Raw genomic sequence first — 21,390 nt, forward strand, 5'->3', positions numbered from 1 at the left:
CATATGTAGTAATATCTTCAATTATAGAGTAAGTTTGATGACTTACCAAGTTGGTTAGAAGACCCAACTTGTTAACCGTCGGATCGGTCAATGATGCAATGAAGTGTTCAAGACATCGGAGCCAATGCGTAAATTTCTTCGACGCATCTGCCGAATGGGGATCGATATCCAGACACTCTGGTTTCAAAAATCGATCCATCTTCCAAAAGTTGTTATTTATTAAAATTGATGTGCCAAATAACTGCCCGAATCCGAAGTTAAAGCTTAAGACTGAAGCCTTTTATTAAATAAGAATCATGGCAGAGTTAACAGAGTCCATCATCGACCGAGCCCTTGGTAGAACATACCAGAAGAGGGGCGGGGCCAGGGAGGAGCATTAGTGGTTCCCCCTAGTGGAACATTCCAGACATTACAAGTGCAAGTACAAATATCAGAACACAGTTATTTCATCACAACGGTGCACAAACAATGTAACTTATTCATCCCACTCCATTCGTAGCAGCAGATGTTGTTAACATGCCACCAAGGGGACAGGATAGTATTAACGCAGTTCCTGAGGTACAGTTTTGAAGGGGAAACTTTCTTAACGTCTGTAACACACATTGTTGCAGCAACGTACCAATGGTGCATTGGAGCAACTTATACAAATTACAGGAAACTCTTTTTTATCCGGCACCGACGGGACCGGCGTGGTGCCGGTTTATCAAAAAGTCCGGATTACAGAGAGGTACAGTAAAAAGTACAAGAGCCCCGTACATAGCAACAGATCCAGGCTTCCCTGTTGCTTAGCAACAGGTGCAGGAACCCCGGCCACAAGATCCAGGCGTCCCTGTTGCTTAATAGGTTACACAGCCACAGATCCAGGAACGGCCACTAATATGAAGTAAAACTTACCTGAACCTACTCTTGGATTTTGCCGGTTAACAGAGGTTTCCGGTTATTTAGGTACCGGTAAATAGTGAGTTTCCTGTATTATGGGGGTTGAACTTCTTTGGAGGTTCACCCGATCTCCCGCCATAACCTCAGCAGAAACCGCAGAGAAACATCGTAAACACCTAAGTACAGCCGTTTACACCGTTTCTCAGCGGGTACCACAGAAGTTATGGTGGGACATCAGGGGAACCCAGTAGAAATTATTTTAAAAAGTCCCAGACTCACTATAGTTAGGCATCCATAATGGACTTGGCACAATACTTAAAGAGACAGTCTATCCATCAAAGTGCTGTAAAGAAATCTGATTAACATTTACCTCCTTTTCCTTGTGCTCTCCATTTCTATTGATATGATGCAAAATCAATCTTTCAGAGTCAGTCAATGTCATGAAACCGATCCGCATTGGGTGAGTTTAGACTTGTAAGTAACTTTGCAGCGAATCCCAGGTATTGTTAATTCTAAATATACCACTCCAATGGAATAAACTTCTTCCGGTTCACTTCCATTATGTGAAGTTCCTGTGGACAAAATTCCCATTGCATGGAATGGGAGTGGAGCAAACCACTTCTTAATAATGCCCATTGTATTGAATCTCAATCAATCAATCCCTTTCCACAGATTGTAATTCCAATTGGCCAAAGTTTTTTACATTCACTCATAATGTGCAGTGTTTCCCTCCCTCACTGGGAGCAGGCACTGCTTTTGTGCAGTATTTTTTCCACAGCAGCACAATTGAGAGGTGAGCATTGAACGTATGCCCATCACTCCACAACATCTAAACATTGTTATATAAGATACATGTTTTTATTCCATCTTTATAATACCTGTACTGCATTGCTTTCATTTCATCCACCATTTAAAAAGTAACAGTGCGATGAGAAAGAGGAATGTTAAAGGGCATGGGGAGGGAGCAGGAGAGTAGGATTAGATTGATGTGAAGAAAAATACTGGTGCAGACTTGATGGCATGAATGGCATTTCCTGCACTGGAGCATTCTATGATACTATGGGAATGATTTTTTGCAGGGGCTTTCCTCAATATCTGCCTCAATTTTGGTGGAAAATCCATGGAAACTCCGGAGAAGCAGCACATTATTGGAAAAACTCCTGAGGAAACTCAATCTGTGTTCAGTTTTGGAGTGTAAACAGTAGGGTGGGAGGTGATTGTGTATAGAGAGGTCTTTGATGACTGGTAACAGAGCAAAGAAATAAACCAATTTGTCCTTTAATTGTAGAAAATAGCCTATAGTGGGAGAGCATTGAACATTTGGTGATAAAATTTAAGGTAAATAAATGTATTTCACATTTTAAACCTTCAGCATTATTATTTTAATAGCTGAACCATTTTGGAATATTCTAAATTCTTAAATCAGAAATTAACACAATTGTTCATTGTCAGGAGAGATTATACCCAATGCCATGCTCTGTATCAATTTGCTCTCAAGGTATCAACAAAGCAATATGTCATCAACTAAACAAGTCAATGCTGGCGCTGTACAAAGAGCTCTGTGAGCATGGTTGAACAACTAGTGATGACTAAAGGTCTACTTGTTATAAACAGAGCCTTTACTTATGAGTAGAATATCACTCAACCTATACAACCAACGTGCCTTTTTCTCAGCAGCACTGTGCATGGATTGTAAATGAACAGCTTATTGCAAAGTAATGTTACAGAAATGTCATTGGTAGCTGAAAAATGAGCAGATTGCCTCACAGAATAGATTACCTCACTGTCGTCTGGAACTTTTTTTTAACCATAGCAGAGTGGCTGCTCAATGTAATGTTTTCAACCACTGCAGTTTAATTAAAGAATGATGGGTATAGGAAAAGAAGAGAAATAGACCTACCTCGCTTGATCTGTTTCAGCTGCCTCTCAGCCTCATCTCGTTCACGAGCAAGTCGCTTGCACTAAAGAAAAAAAGCAAATAAGGTTGTGCTTCAGTGACCAGGTCATGCATTATCTAATTAAAATGATAGTAAGCACTGTCTTGTTTTCGACAACCCTGGCTTATTCAAGTAGGCCACAGTATAGCTCTGAAGATCACTCTGATCAAATATAGGTGGGGGTGGTGGTTAGAGTGGAAGTTTACACAGTTTGTAATCTTTCTAACATGAAGGATGACAATCCTGGCCCATTTATCAGGGTCCTTATTGAGGCATGAACACACACATCTACAGTGCAAATACTCTCCTCTTTGCACAGTGTTTGCAATTGCATGCTGCATGTTTGATGATCTTCTGCATGTTTATGTATGTGCACACATATGTGTTGGTACGTATGTGTCTGTTTGCTGTGAATATGTGCACTCTGTATGCATGCTGGTTAGGGTTTTCTGCTTGTGTGCCCACCAGACACTGATTTTCCCCCTGGCCACAGCCTGTGTGTGCTGCATGTACAAGTGTAACTGAGTGTACGATTTTTGCTATTTCATCACCGGAAGACACTCGATGGAGTGCTGGATTAACAAAAACATTTGGTGTAACTTTCATCGTACAAAATCTTTTCAGGTGGGAACTGGTGGGTTTAATCCTTGGGATTGCTCATAGAATGCCATCCTCTAACCCCTGGGCTGCCTCAGGACACTCAACTTGGTGGCTTTAACCTCAGGGCTAGCTCAGAGATATCCATCAGCACATCTAGAACTTCAGGGTTGGCTTAGAGTTACCCAGCCTGATGGCTGCATCCTTGTGTACAAGCTAAACTACGTAATTTATATCGGGGCATTTTTCAATGAGATGACTCTCCCAAGTTTATATAAACTCCTGAGGAAAAAAAGGGAAAGTGAAATTTCTCTCCGACTCCTGAAGATAATTGAGTAGAAGATTTAGGAGATCCATCATCATCCATATTATCTGATTCTGACTGACTGGTTGAGAAATTGGACAGCGTTGTACCCACTTTACAGCCATAAAACAGGAGCCTATGGGTCCAATGTGGAACGTGGCATGCACACGCTCATTCTGCGCCGGAAATGCGCTACCTGCCATATTGGTAAAGGCTCCTTTGTAGGTGTCCAGGGCATACACCTGAAATAAGCGTTATCCCTTTGCATATGCAAATAGGGGGCCTGACACCTGTTTGTAGCTCATTTTGCAAAATTAGCATGTGGCCAGTTTCTTGCCAGCCAAACCAGCAGACTTAAAGGGACTGCTGGAGGTTGCCACTGGTACAATAAGTTTAAACTATTTTACTTATCTTATTATGGAGCTGGGAGGAGCAGGAGCTTTTAGCACTTTATCAACCCAATGAGCTAAATGTTTCATCGCTGCTGATTTCCATTCACTTGTCAGAAGGTGTTAAGAACAAAAGAACATAAGAAATAGGAGCAGGAGTAGGCCATTTGGCCCTTCGAGCTTGCTCCGCCATTCAATGAGATCATGGCTGATCTTCTGCCTTAATTCCAATCACCGGCCTTATCACCATATCCCTTGATGCCCTTACTAGTCAGAAATCTATCGACTTCTGTTTTGAATATACCCAATGACTGCGCCTCCACAGCCCTCTGGGGTAGAGAATTCCAAAGATTCACCACCCTCTGTGTGAAGAAATTTCTTCTCATCTCAGTCTTGAATGGCCTACCCTTTATCCTGAGGCTGTGGCCCCTGGTTCTAGACTCCCCAGCCAAGGGAAACATTCTCCCAGCATCCACTCTATCAAGCCCTGTAATAATATTGTATGCTTCAATGAGATCCCCTCTCATTCTTCTGAATTCAAGAGAATACAGGCCTAGTTTACTCAATCTCTTCTCATACGACAGTCCCGCCATCCCAGGAATCAATCTCGTGAACCTTCGTTGCACTCCCTCTATGGCAAGTATATCCTTCCTTAGGTAAGGAGACCAAAATTGTACACAGTACTCCAGGTGTGGTCTCACCAAAGCCCTACATAATTGGAGTAAGACTTCTTTACTCCTGTACTCAAATCCTCTTGTAATGAAGGCCAGCATATAATTTGCCTTCCTAATAGCTTGCTGCACCTGTACATTCACTTTCAGTGACTCATGTACAAGGACACCCAGGTCCCTTTGAGCATCTTCATTCCCCAATCTTTCACCATTTAGGAAATACTCTGCCTTTCTGTTTTTTCTACCAAAGTGGATAACTTCACATTTATCCACATTATAATCCATCTGCCATGTTCTCGCCCACTCACTGAGCCTGTCAAGCTCCCCATGAAGCCTCTTCACATCCTCTTCACAACTGACACTGCCACCTAGCTTTGTGTCATCAGCAAATTTGGAAATGTTACATTTAGTCCCCTCATCCAAATCATTGATATAGATTGTGAATAGCTGGGGCCCAAGCACCAATCCTTGCGATACCCCACTAATCACAGCCTGTCATCCTGAAAAAGACCCATTTATCCCTACTCTTTGTTTTCTGTCTTTTAACCAATTCTCAATCCATGCTAGTATATTACCCCCAATTCCATGTGCTTTAATTTTGTTCACCAACCGCTTGTGTGGGACCTTATCGAAGGCCTTCTGAAAATTCAGATATACCACATCTACCGGTTCCCCTTTGTCTACTCCACTAGTTACATCCTCAAAGAACTCCAATAGGTTTGTCAAACAGGATTTCCCTTTCATAAATTCATGTTGACTCTGCCCAATCTTACTATTAGTTTCTAAGTGCCCAGTTATTGCATCCTTTATAATAGATTCCAGCATTTTCCCAACTACTGGTGTGAGGCTAACAGGTCTGTAGTTCCCTGTTTTCTCTCTTGCTGCATTCTCCTGAGAAACCATCTCCCCCAGCAGTATCCAAAACGGAAAATCTGTTGGAGAGGGAGATGGACCCAGTGGACTCCTGCACTACCTTCCTAGTTGTTTTACTCTGTCTGGCGGTCACCCATTCCCTTTCTGCCTGTGCACTCTTTACCTGCGGTGTGACCACCTTGTTAAACATGCTATCCACAAAGATCTCAGCCTCACGGATGCTCCACAGTGACTCCAGCCACAGCTCCAGCTCCGAAAAGCGGATTTCGAGTAGCTGCAGCTGGAGACACTTCCTGCACATGTGTTTGCCCTGGACACCAAAAGTGTCCCTGACTTCCCACATAGCACAGGAGGAGCACGCCACGCTGCTGAGCTGCCCTGCCATGTCCTACCCTTAATTCACTCCCTTTCCTTCCTCTAAATTAAAGAATATTAAATACACTAGGGACCTTACTTCACTTTAAACACTACTCACTCTAAACTAGAGACCTTACTTTGACTTTAACAACTGGACTGTAGAAATACTCACCAGGTCCTACTTACCAATCAGCTCCTTCCCTGGTTGTGACTATAACTTTCTTGATGGCTCAGCAAGTTTATTCAGTGAGTACCTAAGTCATTCAAACCAGGAAAGTCCCAGGTACAATGGTTAGGTTAAATGATTTCAGTCAGGGTATTGTAGGGGCTGTGGCTCAGTGGTGGCATTCTCGCCTTCTGAGTCAGAAGGTTGTGGGCTAAAGGCCCAATCCAGTGAATTGAACCTATAATCTAGGCTGACAATTCAGTGCAGTAATGTGGGATGATGTGGCAGAGCCACCAAAGGACTCAGAGCAGTTGTACATAATTCCTTTAACAGCAATGTAGTTACTGTCTGTGCCTGTACCTTTAATTACACTGTTTGACTGTACAATGCCTAGTTACCTTTACAGCACGGTTTCAACGTGATGACGTCATGCCGTTAGTCACGTGATGCCCCAATGGCGGTAAGAACGTGATGACGTGATGACGTCAGTCTTCTGACCAGAAGATCAGTCCTCGTGGAGCCCTCAAGGAGAGTAGACCTGTTATTGATGTGTTCTAGCAGTTTCCAGTTTAAACTCGTTTGGTTTCATTAAAGTTCATTCATTTAATTACCTGAGTCGAACTCAGTCTTTTTGATAGGAACCTCCGTTCCTACATTGGTGACCCTGACTTCTACGAACGATTTTCATGGAAGATTCGACATGGACACGAACGCCGTCAAGCTGAAACTGCCACAGTTCTGGGAGCAACAACCAGACGCCTGGTTCATCCAGGCTGAAGCACAGTTCGCCATTCGGAACATCATCGCGGATCAGACCCGTTATTATTATGTGGTCTCCGCCCTCGACAGCGCAACTGCATCACGGATCATCAACCTCATCGGTAGTCCTCCTACTGACAGCAAGTATGATGCAATTAAGGCGCGGTTGCTTCAGGTTTTCGGGCTATCAAAGTCGGAGCGTGCTCGCCGGCTCATCACGCTGCCCGGCCTCGGGGACTCCAAACTGTCCGAGCTCATGAGCCAAATGCTCATGCGCTTGGGTGCTGAACCGGAATGTTTCATCTTCCGGGAGCTTTTCCTCTATCAACTGCCTGAACAGGTTCAGGCTGCCCTAGCCAGCTCCGACATTACTGACTGCGCCAAGCTTGTGGCCGAAGCCGATAAGATTTTCACGGTTACCCAGCAGTGCTGCGCGGCCACGAGGCTCCCACCCCCCACAGACGCGGTCCCGGCTTCTCCTACATTGGGCTGGTGCTCCTACCACACCCGTTTTGGCGCGAAAGCACGATGCTGCCGTTCCCCCTGCAGTTTTTCGCCCCAAAAAAACCCAAGAAGGCGCAGGCGATGTCCCTGGCGACGGATGACCAAGTCTAACGGGCGTTCCGCGGTGGCGATGGCCATCAGTTCTACGGGGAAACTCCTCTATATCACCGATTCCCTCTCGGGCCACCGTTTCCTTTGTGACACCAGGGCGCAGTGTAGCATTCTACCTGCGTCGAAGCTCGACATGCAGACTGGGAACCTCGGTTTTTCCCTCGTAGTGGCTAATGGCGCAGCTATTCGAACGTTCCGAAAGCGGCGGGCCGAAGTCTGTTTCAGCGGTCAGCGCTTCTTTTGGGATTTCGTCATGGCTACAGTCTCACAGCCTATCCTAGGGGCAGATTTTCTGTGTGCCAACAGCCTACTAGTCGATGTCCGGCACCGCCGGCTGATCAACGCGGCCACCTTCCACTCGATTCCGTGCTATCACGGTACCTCTGTGGCGCGCTCCATTGCCTGTGCTTTCCCTCCTCCGGATGACTTCAGCTGGCTCCTCGGGGAGTTTCCGGAGCTGACAAGGCCCACCTTCTCCTCTTCGGCGACGAAACATGGTGTTGAACATCACATCACTACTACTGGCTCCCCGGTTTATGCGCGGGCTAGAAGGCTCGAACCTGGCAAGCTTGCAGCTGCGAAGGCGGAGTTCGCCACAATGGAGCGGCTCGGCATCATTAGGCGATCGAAGAGTCCCTGGTCTTCGCCTCTCCAAATCATGCCGAAACCAGGCAGCGGCTGGTGGCCATGCAGTGACTACCGACGCCTCAACGACGCCACCACTCCGGATCGGTACCCGATCCCACATATCCAGGACTTCTCGGCCCTCTTGGCGGGAAATTCTATCTTCTCTAAAGTCGACCTCGTCCGTGGATATCACCAGGTTCCAGTGCACCCACAAGACGTCCCGAAAACCGCAGTCCTCATCCCTTTTGGCCTCTTTGGGTTCCTGCAGATGCCGTTTGGCTTAAAGAACGCAGCACAGGCGTTCCAGCGTTTAATGGACTCTGTTCTTCGAGACTTGCATTTCCTTTTCGTCTACCTTGACGACATACTCATCGCCAGTGCCAGCAAGGAGGAGCACATCTCCCATTTGCGTTCCCTCTTTACGCGCCTCAGCCAACACGGTTTAATCATCAACCCGGCCAAGTGCCAGTTCGGCCTGCAACAAATCGACTTCCTGGGACATCGCATGACATCGGACGGTGCCGTCCCTTTGGCGACGAAGGTCGAGGCGGTTACTTCTTTCCCGCAGCTGTCGACAGTCAAGGCCTTGCAGGAGTTCCTGGGGATGGTCAACTTCTACCACCGTTTCGTCCCCAAGGCAGCTCAACTCATGCAACCCTTGTTCGGGGCCCTCAAGCGCAAGTTCGGTAAAGACCCAATCAGCTGGACAGCTGAAATGATCCAGGCATTCGGCGACACTAAGAACGCTTTGGCCAATGCAACCATGCTGGCACACCCACTTCCAGGTGCTACTATCGCCCTTACCACCGACGTGTCAGACTACGCCATCAGTGCAGAGCAAGAGCAGTGGGTCAACGGCACATGGCAACCGCTGGTGTTTTTCAGCCGTCAATTGCGAAAACATTTTAAAAAGTACAGCACCTTCGATAGGGAACTACTGGCCCTTTTCCTCGCCATTCGCCATTTCCGGTTTTTATTGGAGGGGCGCCCCTTCACGGCTTTTGTCGACCACAAACCCCTTACGTTCGGCATGGCCAAGGCCACCGAACTGTGGTCCGCTCGTCAACAACGTCACTTGACGTTCATTTCCGAATTTACCATGGACATTCAACATGTGTCTGGTAAGGACAACCTGGTGGCAGATTGCCTCTCCCGTGCGACGGTCCACGTGGTGCACCTGGGAATCGACTACGCCCTCATGGCAGCAGATCAGGTTTCGGATTCAGAGGTCCAATCATATAGAACCGTTCCCTCTAGCTTCCAAGTGACCGACGTCGTCTTCCAGGCCGCAGGTGCCATGCTCCTTTGCGACATTTCCATGGGAGTTCCTCGTCCCATCGTGCCAGTCGCATGGCGCCGGAGGGTTTTTGATGCCATACACGGGTTGTCGCACCCAGGGATGAAGGCTTCGCAATGGCTTATGTCAGCCAAGTTCATCTGGAAAGGTATGCACATCGATGTCCGTGACTGGGCTAATACCTGCGTCGTATGCCAGAAGGCCAAAGTCCAGCGTCATGTCAAGGCTCCAGTGGCTGCGTTCACTGTTCCGGAGCGTCGTTTTGACCATGTGCATGTGGACCTCGTGGGGCCGCTTCCGCCTTCTCAGGGATACTCATCTCCTCACCATAGTGGACCGCACCACTAGGTGGCCAGAGGCAATTCCTTTGGTTTCCACCACGTCGGCAGACGTCGCTAGAGCTTTCATCTCCTGTTGGGTTGCCTGTTTCAGGGTACCGGCGGACATCTCCTCTGACCGCGGCCCACAATTTTCCTCGGATCTTTGGAACGCTGTGGCTCAGGGGCTCGGTACCAAACTTCATCGCACCACCGCCTATCATCCGCAGGCAAACGGCCTTTGCGAGCGATTCCACAGGTCGCTTAAAGCCTCTCTTTGGGCCAGTCTTCAAGGCGCAGGATGGGTGGACAGACTCCCATGGGTCCTGTTGGGTCTCTGTACGGCGCCCAAAGATGATCTACAATCGTCTTCGGCTGAACTCGTCTACGGCCAGCCGCTCCGTGTACCAGGAGATTTCCTCCCTTCTCCCACAGAGCCATGGTCCACCTCCCGGCAACTCGTTTGCCAGCAGGAAGCGGCCAGATGCTTTGCTCCGATACCTACGTCCAATCACGGTTTGCAGACCTCCTACGTGCCACCGGGACTGAAGACTGTGGAGTATGTCTTCATCCAACACGACGCTCACCGGGATCCGCTCAAGCCCCCTTAAACTGATCCTTTCCGCGTCATCGAACCGGGAGACAAATCCTTTTTGGTCGACGTCGGAGGGAAACCGGATCACATCTCAGTGGATTGTTTGAAGCCGGCTCACCTGGACCTGGACCACCCTGTCGTAGTCGCTCAACCACCCAAACGTGGCTGACCGCCCGTTGCCGCCGCACCTGATCAACCAAAGCCGCCTGACAACTCGACCGTGCTCGCCGTGCCTGCTCAGCCGCCACCGACTGCCAACTCGACCACCGGTCGTCAACTTCCTCTACCAGGGTATCGAAGTCGATCGGACAGGCTCATCAGGCCTCCTCCTCGCCTCACCTTTTCTATTAAAGACAATTCTGGGGGGGCGCATGTGGCGGAGCCACCAAAGGACTCAGAGCGGTTGTACATAATTCCTTCAACAGCAATGTAGTTACTGTCTGTGCCTGTATCTTTAATTACACTGTTTGACTGTAAAATGTCTAGTTACCTTTACAGCACGGTTTCAACATGATGACGTCATGCCGTTAGTCACGTGATGCCCCAATGGCGGGAAGAACGTGATGACGTCATGACATCAGTCTCCTGACCAGAGGATCAGTCCTCGTGGAGTCCTCAAGGAGAGTAGACCTGTTATTGATGTGTTCTAGCAGTTTCCAGTTCAAACTCGTTTGGTTTCATTAAAGTTCATTAATTTAATTACCTGAGTCGAACTCAGTCTTTTTGATAGGAACCTCCGTTCCTACAATGAGATATTAAAACGAGGCCCTGTCTGCCCTCTCAGGTGGGCGTAAAAGGTCCCACGGCACTATTTCGAAGAAAAGCAGGGAAGTTCCCTCGGTGTCCTGGCCAAAGGTTATCCCTCAACCAACATCATTAAAACATATTGGCCTAGAAATTCGGTAGTCCTGGCGATGCGCAAAGTATAGCGCCAGGCGCAATTTAGCGCCACCTAGCGTGATATTGGGTTGCAGCGCCCCTAAAGGTGATTGCGGTGCTAAATCAGGCGCTGCACGCTACTCTTACGGCGCTAACCCGGCGGCGCAACCCAATTTCGCGGCAGCGGGGCGCAGCGAGGGTGCTGTCAATAATCACTTTCCCTGAGACACAGTGGCACTGGCCAGCTCTTAAAGGGGCAGGTCAATTGGCATCACCAGACACACTCACTGCCTTGTAGGCCTTCAAAGCGGTGGGAGCCTACCTGTGGCGCCCCAGCCTAGCAAGACATGGAAAGGGTGAGGCAGAGGGCGGAACGCCTCACTGATGGGGCATTGGATGCTTTGGTTGGCGCCGTGGAATCAAGGCCAAGGAAGATGGTCGGAATGCGATTTATGTTTTGGACAGTCTCCCGGGTGTGAGAGGCAGTTATGTGTCAGTGTATTAGTTTTGCTTTCTGTTGCCATAGCTTTCTCATGTTTGAAGGAACCACTTTTTGTGTAATGAAACACTTTCTTCATTTACAATGGCCATGCCTGCTATTTACATGCATCTTGCCCTTCACAGGCTTGGGGGTATCAGACCGGTTCCATTCCTGTTCTTGGAATGGCAGCAAGCATTCCGTGAGAGGGGCCTAGAAGCTACTTCTGATCAGCCTCTGACGCGCAGCCTGAGAAGAGTCGCTCGCGTAGAAGTTCAGGCCAGCAGCCATCTTCTCAGCTGCCGACAGAGATGTCCTGCACCTTATCTGAGGCTGCAGATCTGACTGAAGCAGCTGGCACAGCTCAGTCACCACCTCCTTTCTAAATCGCAGCCTTCTGACACACTGCTCCTCCGGCATGTCCATGTAGGAAAACTGCTGTCGGATAACCCTGCCAGCGTAAGGTCTGCCGTTGCGACGTCTGTTGGCCCTCCTCCGTCTGGCCATGCCCGCCCCCCTCTCCCTGCGTCTCAGTGCCCTTTCCAGATGATTCAGCAGCAGGACGTTCCCCTCCAATGCAGCCCCCATAATAAGTGCCCACAGGAAGGTTGTTGTGTATGTAATATGTGTGCTACTTTGAACCTATGGACAGGACTGCACTACTTGTTGGGCGTAGTGATACGCAGTACCACTCCTGGCCATAGGGGTATAAATAGTACTGTGGGTACTGATCTCCCCTCAGTTCCCGCCTGTGGGCATGAAGTAAAGGCCTACGTATAGTCCCTACCTCCAACCAGTAAAGACCTGTTTTATTGTTACTGATTAAGTCTGAGTATTAATTACTTGAACAACTCACAGATTTAACACTGGCGACGAGTCTGATTCGGACCCTGCGGCAGTCACTCCACGGCAGCTTCGTCCACAGCCAGGACGTTGCAGAGAGGTTTCCACCCTCTCCACCCCACTGGAAGACATCCTGACCTCGGAGCCTCCATCGGCGACCGTCAGCTTCTTCTCCAGCTTGGTGGTGGGTAAGCCGTTGTCTGAGCCGGGCAGCGACGCGACAGGCAGTCGACCGCGTTGGCCACACGAACGGGGCTGGGGGAGCTGGAGGAATAGGGCGCGAGAGCCGCTTCGAGCGGGAGGCGTTTCAACGGAGCGATCGCATCTCCTGATAAGAGCCGAGAGCCGCTTCGCGATCCAGCGATCGCATCCGCTGATAAGGGCCGCACTCGGGCGATCGCGGCGAAGATAAGGGCCGCACTCGGGGGCTGAAGGGAGACGGCGTTGGGGGACGGGTGAAGACCGCCAAGCGCGGGAAAACCGCCATTTTGTGGGCGGAGGACGACGGCAAGAGCGGGAAGCCGCCATCTTGGATAGCAGTAAAAAAAAAAAAAATCTGAGAAATTGCAAATCTACAATGCCTAAACACGGGAATATTAGCACCTTTGATAGTGACCTCGAAGATTGGGCCATATATGTTGAAAGAGTAAAAAATTATTGTAAGGCCAATAAAATTCGTGACCAAGATAAAGCTCTAACATTATTAAATTTAATGGGTGCGAAGACATACAGGCAATTGAAACACCTGTTATCACCAGATGAACCGGCGGATAAGACGTTCGATGAGATTGTTACTGTCCTGAAAGATCATCTAAACCCCACGCCGCTGATGCTAGCGGAACGATTTAAATTTTACGACAGAAGGCAGCTACAGCATGAAAGCAATGCTGATTATTTGCTGGAATTGCGTAAATTAGCGAAATATTGCCAGTTTGGAACGGGACTGACAGAGGCACTTCGAGACAAATTTGTGTGTGGTTTATTTAAACAGGATACACAAAAGCGACTGCTCGAGGAGAATGAGCTGACGCTTGAGAAGGCGGTCACTATGGCAGCAGCACACGAAGCCGCAGCGAGAGGCACGGCAGTAATGCAGCTACGGTCACCGGAGCTCAGTGCACACAAATTGGGTGTGAGTTCTGGCAAATGTTATCGTTGTGGAAAGACAACGCATGATCAGAACCAGTGTTGGTTTAAAAACCAAGAATGTAGAACTTGTGGTAGGCTTGGACATATAGCTAGAGTATGCAGGCCAGCGAAGAAGACCAGCAACAAGAAGTCACTGCAAGGAAAATACGCAAAGGTACACAAGGTGACCGAACAGGAGTCCGATTCAGACGCTATCAGTAATGAACTGGCTAGCTTAAGAGTACTCAACGCTGGTAAGGGTGCAGACCTCCAGACAATTTGGGTCACTCTTCAGATAGAAGGAGTCCAAGTAAAACTGGAATTGGACACTGGATCGGCATTGACGGTCATAAATAAGAAAGATTACGGAAAGTTATTCCAACATATTCCCCTACAGGATACGGGGATTATATTGGAAACATACACGGGGCAAAGAGTGTACTCCATCGGGAAAATAGAGGTTGCAGTGGTCCACAAGGGCGAAGACAGTCAAATAATGGACTTATATGTGATATCTGAAGGAGGTCCTCCACTACTAGGACGGGAGTGGATTAGGAAAATGAATATGGACTGGCATTTCCTACAAACAATAACGAGTGAGAACTCGGTGAAGATAGTCGGCCCAGACTCTGGAACGGATGATGGTAAGCCCAACTCAGGTGCAAAAGACAAAGTTTCAGCACAGAATTCCACTGAGCAACAACAACATAGTTTAACTGTGGATTCTGAGTCTGGCAAGTCTACTGATGTGCCCATTTCTGAGGGACACCGGGCTCGAACTCAACTCCATTTCAAACTACAACAGCAATTAGAACAAATGCTTCGCCGTTGTGAGCAAGAGTTGAATGCAACGAAAGAGTTCTTTGATATAGAGTTGGAGAATCTGGAAAGACAACAGAAGCAGCTGATGGAGAAAATGGAACAGGAGCACACAAAACGTCTGATGTCAGAGGAGTTAACGGTCAGCCAACTCCTGCATATGCTGAAGGACAGGACTCTGAAATGGGAAAAACTTGAACACGAACTTCAATATTCAAACGAAAGGGGTTCGGAGCTCTCAAAGGTTATTGGAAGAGCTGAGGTGGCAACACAGACTGAGATGACTGCAACAGAGCAGCCCTTGGATGCCAAAAGTACGCTGACTCACGTCAACGTAGAACAACAGACCGCTGAAACAGCTGCTCCGGTAGAGGGATTGCATAGTCCGATCAATCAATCTCCAAAGGAAGTTGAAGTATTAAAATCACAAATGAGGTCACTAGTAAACGACTTGCTGAAAGCCCAGAAAAAGCTGGATGCAGAGGTACACATGAAGAAGTCTCTTCAGGAAAGGTGTCTGGATTTGGAACAAGAGCTGGCTAACGTCCAGCTGGGTATGGAGGAAATAGACGACCCTCTCACTGGTCTAGCTCAGGACGACACCGAATATTACTATGACCTGGTGGACAACACCGAATATTACGATGTCCTGTCCTGCTCAGCTTGTAACTTCGACTCCCAAAGTGCAGAAATCATGGAGGAGCACCAAAAGTCTACGGACATCGGGAGAAGCTGGCTCTACGACGAAACAGGAGGAAGAGAAGGAGGAACTGTGCATGCAGCTGGCAGCTGTGGCAGCTGACAATGGAGCCAGAGAGTCTCCAAGAAGCAGAAAAGGAAAAGTAAAAACAGAAGATGACCCATCTGAACCATTATCACCTCTACCAGATCACACACGTGGTCCCTCCGAACGGAGCCAATTCAGTTCGGAAGTTCAAACTGTTAAATCCATGGAAGGACTATTGAAGCGAGTCACTCCAGCAACGTGAACCGACTCCACCACAGAGATTGAATCTGTGAACTGTTTTCCGCAGAGACTGAATCTGTGATCTGTTTTGACATGAAGTTATCTATGTATCTATGTTATTCTGTTATGTAAACCTGAAGTTATATATGTATATATGTTATTACGTTATGTTAAATGGGGAGATGACTGTAAAGCTAGGAAGGGAGGATGTTGTGTATGTAATATGTGTGCTACTTTGAACCTATGGACAGGACTGCACTACTTGTTGGGGCGTAGTGATACGCAGTACCACTCCTGGCCATAGGGGTATAAATAGTACTGTGGGTACTGATCTCCCCTCAGTCCCCGCCTGTGGGCATGAAGTAAAGACCTACGTATAGTCCCTACCTCCAACCAGTAAAGACCTGTTTTATTGTTACTGATTAAGTCTGAGTATTAATTACTTGAACAACTCACAGATTTAACAAAGGTTCCCCGTTGTCAAGGCTCACCAACAGCAAGGTGATGGTCAGAAGGCTAAAGATCGTTTGCCTGCGCTGGCTCAGTGGTCAAATGGCTCTCAGTGTGCAGCTCAGCAACTCTTTGTAGCTCTCGAGGAAGTTGTGATCCAAAAATGGCTGCCGCTTTTAAACCACACCAGTCCCCTTTAAATAACGCTCCTCCAGCCCGAGAGTGACTTGGTAAGGCCCAGGTAAGCTGTCACTATTAGCGCCAGGCGTTACGGAGGGGGGGGCGCCACTGAATTTCCGGTCCGGGGCACCCAAAAAGCGTTTGTACACTCAAATGACGTCATAATCAGCCTGCGCCCATGAGCGGGCTTAGCGCCGGCGCTAAATGCCATGCTCAATATGGGGCGAGGCGCTATGCGCCTTGCGCCCACCCGCAAATTGGCTAGCGCCCCACTTCTCGGCCTCTTTAGGCGTTAATCGGTGGCGCTATCAACCGAATTTCTCCCCCATTATCTGGTCATTTGTTTCATTACTGTTTGTGGGACCTTGAATATCATCCATACCAATGATTTGGATGAGGGAACCAAATGTAATATTTCCAAGTTTTCTGATGACACGAAACTAGGTGGGATTGTGAGTTGTGAGGAGGATGCAAAGAGGCTTCAAGGCGATTTAGACAAGGTGAGTGAGTGGGCAAATATATGGCAGATGCAGTATAACGTGGATAAATATGAAGTTATCCACTTCGGTCGGAAAAACAGAAAGGCAAAATTTAAATAGTGATAGATTGCGAAATGTTGGTGTACAAAGGGACCTGGTGTCCTTGTACACCAGTCACTGAAAGCAAACATGCGGGTGCAGCAAGCTGTTAGGAAGGCAAATGGTATGTTGGCCTTCATTGCAAGAGGATTTGAGTACAGGAGCAAATATATCTTACTACAGTTATACAGGGCCTTGGTGAGACCACACCTGGAGTACTGTGTGCAATTTTGGTCTCCTTACCTAAGAAAGGATATACTTGGCATAGAGGGAGTGCAGCGAAGGTTCACCAGACTGATTCCTGGGATGGCAGGACTGTCATCTGAGGAGAGATTGGGTCGACTAGGTCTGTATTCACTAGAATTTAGAAGAATGAGAGGGGATCTCATTGAAACGTATAAATTTCTGACAGGCTAGACAGACTGGATGCAGGGAAGATGCTTCCCCTGCTGGGGGGTCTAGAACGAGGGGTCACAGTCTCAGGATACGGGGTAGGACATTTAGGACTGAGATGAGGAGAAATTTCTTCACTCAGAGGGTGGTTAACCTGTGGAATTCTCTACCACAGAAGGCTGTGGAGGCCAAGTCACTGAATATATTTAAGAAGGAGATAGATAGATTCCTAGACGCAAAAGGCATCAAGGGGTATAGGGAGAGAGTGGGAATATGGTATTGAGATAGAGGATCAGCCATGATCATATTGAATGGCGGAGCAGGCTCGAAGGGCTGAATGGCCTACTCCTGCTCACTACTTTTCTATGTTTCTTCTATGTTTCTATGCTGTGTGCAAATTGGCTGCTGTGTTTCCTACATTACAACAATGTCTGTATTCACTAGAGTTTAGAAGAATGAGAGGGGATCTCATTGAAACGTATAAAATTCTGACAGGGCTAGACAGACTGGGTGCAGGGACGATGTTTCCCCTGGCTGGGGGGTCTAGAATGAGGGGTCACAGTCTCAGGTAACATCCCCACCGACACCTGGGAATCCCTGGCCCAAGACCACACAAAGTGGAGGAGAAGCATCCGGGAAGGTGCCGAACACCTCGAGTCTCTCGCCGAGAGCAAGCGGAAGCCAAGCGCAGGCAGCGCAAGGAGCACACGTCAACCCAAGCACCCCACCCACCTGCCCCTTCAACCACCGTATGCCCCACCTGTGACAGAGACTGTAGGTCCCGCATTGGACTCATCAGTCACCTACGAACTCATTTTAATGTGGAAGCAAGTCATCCTCGGTTCCGAGGACTGCCTAAGGAGAAGAAGAAGACAACAATGACTACACTTCAAAAGTACTTCATTGGCTTTATAAGAACACTAGCTGGAGTGCCCGGCGGTGCCGAGGGTTTTTTGAGGGCATGTTGTTATGAAAAAAGTAGAAATAATTTTTATATATATAAATGAGTTTGTCTGTCTGTCTGTCTGTGTGGGAAGGAGAGAGAGAGAGAGAGGGAAAGAGAAAGGGGGAAGGAGAGAGAGAGAAAGGGGGAAGGAGAGAGAGAGAGAGGGGGAGAGAGAGAGGGAGGGGGGATGGAGAGAGAGAGAGACTGGGGGGAGAAGAGTGAGACGGGGGGAGAGAGAGACGGGGAGAGAGAGACTGGGGAAGAGAGAGAGAGAGAGTCTGGGGGGAAGAGAGAGAGAGAGACTGGGGGAAGGAACGCCTCAGGCCCGGCCGGATGGACCCCTGCCACTCCAGTGAACCGGAGCCCCCGCGCACAGCGAATCGTCTCAGGCCCGGCCCGAGTGAGCCCTAATGAGCTCCCGCTGCGGGCCTCCGACGCCGCTCCGCTGCTGGATTTATTTCGGTCGATGTTTTTCTGGCTGTTGTATGGTCGCAGTTTTATCGCCACGTGGTTGTCTGTGGTTTTTCGGCCTCCCGCACTAACGGCAGTTTGAAGATTAGGCCCCGCCCACACACGCCATGAAACGCCCCCGTCACGCAGCACGCTTCCCCCGTAGGATTGGTCAACCTTCACATCACTCAATGCTAATGAGCGGATTCCCCCGTATGATTGGCCAACCGCTAATGAGCGGATTTTGAACGTTTTTTGTATAATGTCCGCCCGCACTAACGGCAGTTTGAAAGATTAGGCCCCGCCCACACACTCATGAAATGCCCCCCGTGACGCAGCACGCTCCCCCTGTAGGATTGGTCAATCTTCACGTCACTCGAATGCTAATGAGCGGATCCCCGTATGATTGGCCAACTGCTAATGACGATTTTGAACGTTTTTTGTATACTGTCCAAACAATTTTTGTCTGACCAGAAAGTAAATATGCCTATGACACTCCCCTAATCATAAGCTTTCTTTGTATGCCTATGACACTCCCCTAATCATAAGCTTTCTTTTGATATAACATATGTGTAGGTATACTCTATAACTTTTATGTTAAGTCCGGACATACACACAGACAGACAGACAGACAGACAGACACCACGATCCTTTTTATATATATAACTAGCTCGAGTGCCCGGCGGTGCCAAGGCTTTTTCGAGGGCATGTTGTTGTTGGAAGAGAGAGAGCGACTAGGGGGGGAAGAGAGAGAGCGACTGGGGGGAAGGGAGAGAGCGACTGGGGGGGAAGAGAGAGAGCGACTGGGGGGAAGAGAGAGAGCGATTGGGGGGAAGAGAGAGAGCGAGTGGGGGTGGAAGAGACAGAGCGAGTGGGGGGGAAGAGAGAGAGAGCGACTGGGGGAAGAGAGAGGGAGCGACTGGGGGGAAGAGAGAGAGAGCGACTGCGGGGAAGAGAGAGAGACCGACTGGGGGAAGAGAGAGCGAGCGACTGGGGGAGGGAAGAGAGAGAGAACGACTGGGGGGGAAGAGAGAGAGCGATTGGGGGGGAAGAGAGAGAGCGACTGGGGGGGGAAGAGAGAGAGCGACTGGGGGGGAAGAGAGAGAGCGACTGGGGGGGAAGAGAGAGAGCAACTGGGGGGAAGAGAGAGAGAGCGACGGGGAAGAGAGAGCATGACTGGGGGGAAGGGGGGGAAAAGGGGAGGGGAGGGGGGAAAAAGGGGAGGGGAGGGGGGAAGGGAGGGGAGGAGGGGGGAAGGAGGGGGGGAAAGAGGGGGGAATGGGGAGGGGGGAATTGGGGGAGGGGGGGGAAAGGGGGGGAGGGGGAAGGGGGGAAGAAGGGGGGAGAAGGGGGGGTGGAGGGGGGAGGGGGGGAGGAGGGAGGGAGGTGGAGGGAGGAGGGGGAGGAGGGGGGAGGAAGGGGAGGAGGGGGGAGGGGGGAGGAGGGGAGGAGGATAGGGGGAGTCCCCAAGCCCCGCCCCCGATCTCCCGCCCCCGGATCTCCCGTCCCCCGATGTCCCGCCCCTGATCTCCCATCCCCCGATGTCCCCGCCCCCCGATCTCCCGATGTCCCGCCCCGCGATCTCCCAATGTCCCGCCCCCTGATCTCCCGATGTCCCGCCCCCGATCTCCCGATGTCCCGCCCCCCGATTTCCCATCCCCCGATCTCTCGATGTTGCGAGCCCCGCCCCCCGATGTCCTGAGCCCCGCCCCCCGCCCTCCCGAGCACCGGCCTCACGCTCTCCGGAACCGCGCCCCTCCCGCTCTCCAGAGCCCCGCCCGCCCCCCGCCCTCCCGAGCACCGGCCTCCCGCTCTCCGGAGCCCCGCCCTCCCGCTCTCTGGAGCCCCGCCCTCCCGAGCTGGTTTCAAGACCGCCAATTGCGGCTGTGAGAGACGGCTGGGCGGGCCCGGTTGTCGGGGTAAGCCTTCCCGCTCTCCAAGCCCCCGCCCGAGATCTGCACTCCCGAGAGCCCCGCCCCCCCGCCCGAAACAAGCGGGGAACAGAGAGAGACGCCGCGTCTCAGCTGCTCCTGCTGCGCGCGGACCCTGTGTATGTCCCATGACCCTCGTGGCTGACGCCGTTGCCCCGGGTAACGTGACGACGAGTGGGGCGGGGGGAGCTTAGCAGAAGCCGTGGGACAATTACCTAGCTCAGGCGTGGCTGGGCAGGAGAGGTCCAGGCTTTGAGGACTAGGTTGTGAGGCCTTACAAAAAACGGGGAAAGGTAGGAAAAAGAATCTTCAGGTTAGGGAAAATATTTACAAATGAATGAAGTTTTTTAAAAAATAATTTAATAAAAGCAATTTTTTTTTGCTGGAAATGTAGGTTTGAAAAGAAAAACGCAGAAAGCGGGAAAAAGAATGGAATGAAGATGGCTGACACTCAGGCCCGCCCACACAGGTCACCGAAGCATAGGATTGGTCAATCGTCCTGTCTCTTGACTGTAGGAGGGCCCGTCCGCACATGCCAGGAACCCGGCGTATGATTGGTCGGCCTCGACGTCACTCTATCGCTAATGAGCGGATAATGAGATGCTAATGAGCGGAATTTTGAAGGTTTTTTGGATACCGCGGGCGCAATGTTTGTCCGGCCGAAACGTAAATACACCTATTGTCCGGCCGAAACGTAAATACACCTATGACCGGTTCCGTAATTGTAAGCTTTATTTTGATGTGACGCGCGTGTAGGTACGCTCTATAACTTTCGAATGTATAGAGAACGGACAGACAGACAGACAGACAGACAGAAGAGGTCTTTTATATATATATAGACTAGCTGGGGGTGCCCGGTGGTGCCGAGGCTTTTTTGAGGGGCATGTTGTTGTTGGAAGAGAGAGCGAGAGACTGGGGGGAAGAGAGAGAGTGAGAGACTGGGGGTAAGAGAGAGAGAGAGAGAG

The 21,390-nt window shown here is 49.7% G+C and overlaps 1 protein-coding gene across 2 annotated transcripts in view; it reads right to left on the reverse strand.

The window, feature by feature from the left end:
- The window catches only part of shtn3 (shootin 3), a 301,957-nt gene that overhangs the window by 255,219 nt on the left and 25,348 nt on the right, over positions 1 to 21,390 (reverse strand). For both annotated transcript variants that reach the window (XM_085995197.1, XM_085995196.1), the window contains exon 2: positions 2,780 to 2,840. In XM_085995197.1, coding sequence (XP_085851323.1) covers positions 2,780 to 2,840 — 61 coding nt within the window. The remainder of the gene's footprint in view (positions 1 to 2,779; positions 2,841 to 21,390) is intronic.

Source organism: Somniosus microcephalus, chromosome 8 (genome assembly GCF_052327205.1).
Source record: "Somniosus microcephalus isolate GS21.2 chromosome 8, FLI_Smic_1.0, whole genome shotgun sequence".
Classification (NCBI taxonomy): domain Eukaryota; kingdom Metazoa; phylum Chordata; class Chondrichthyes; order Squaliformes; family Somniosidae; genus Somniosus; species Somniosus microcephalus.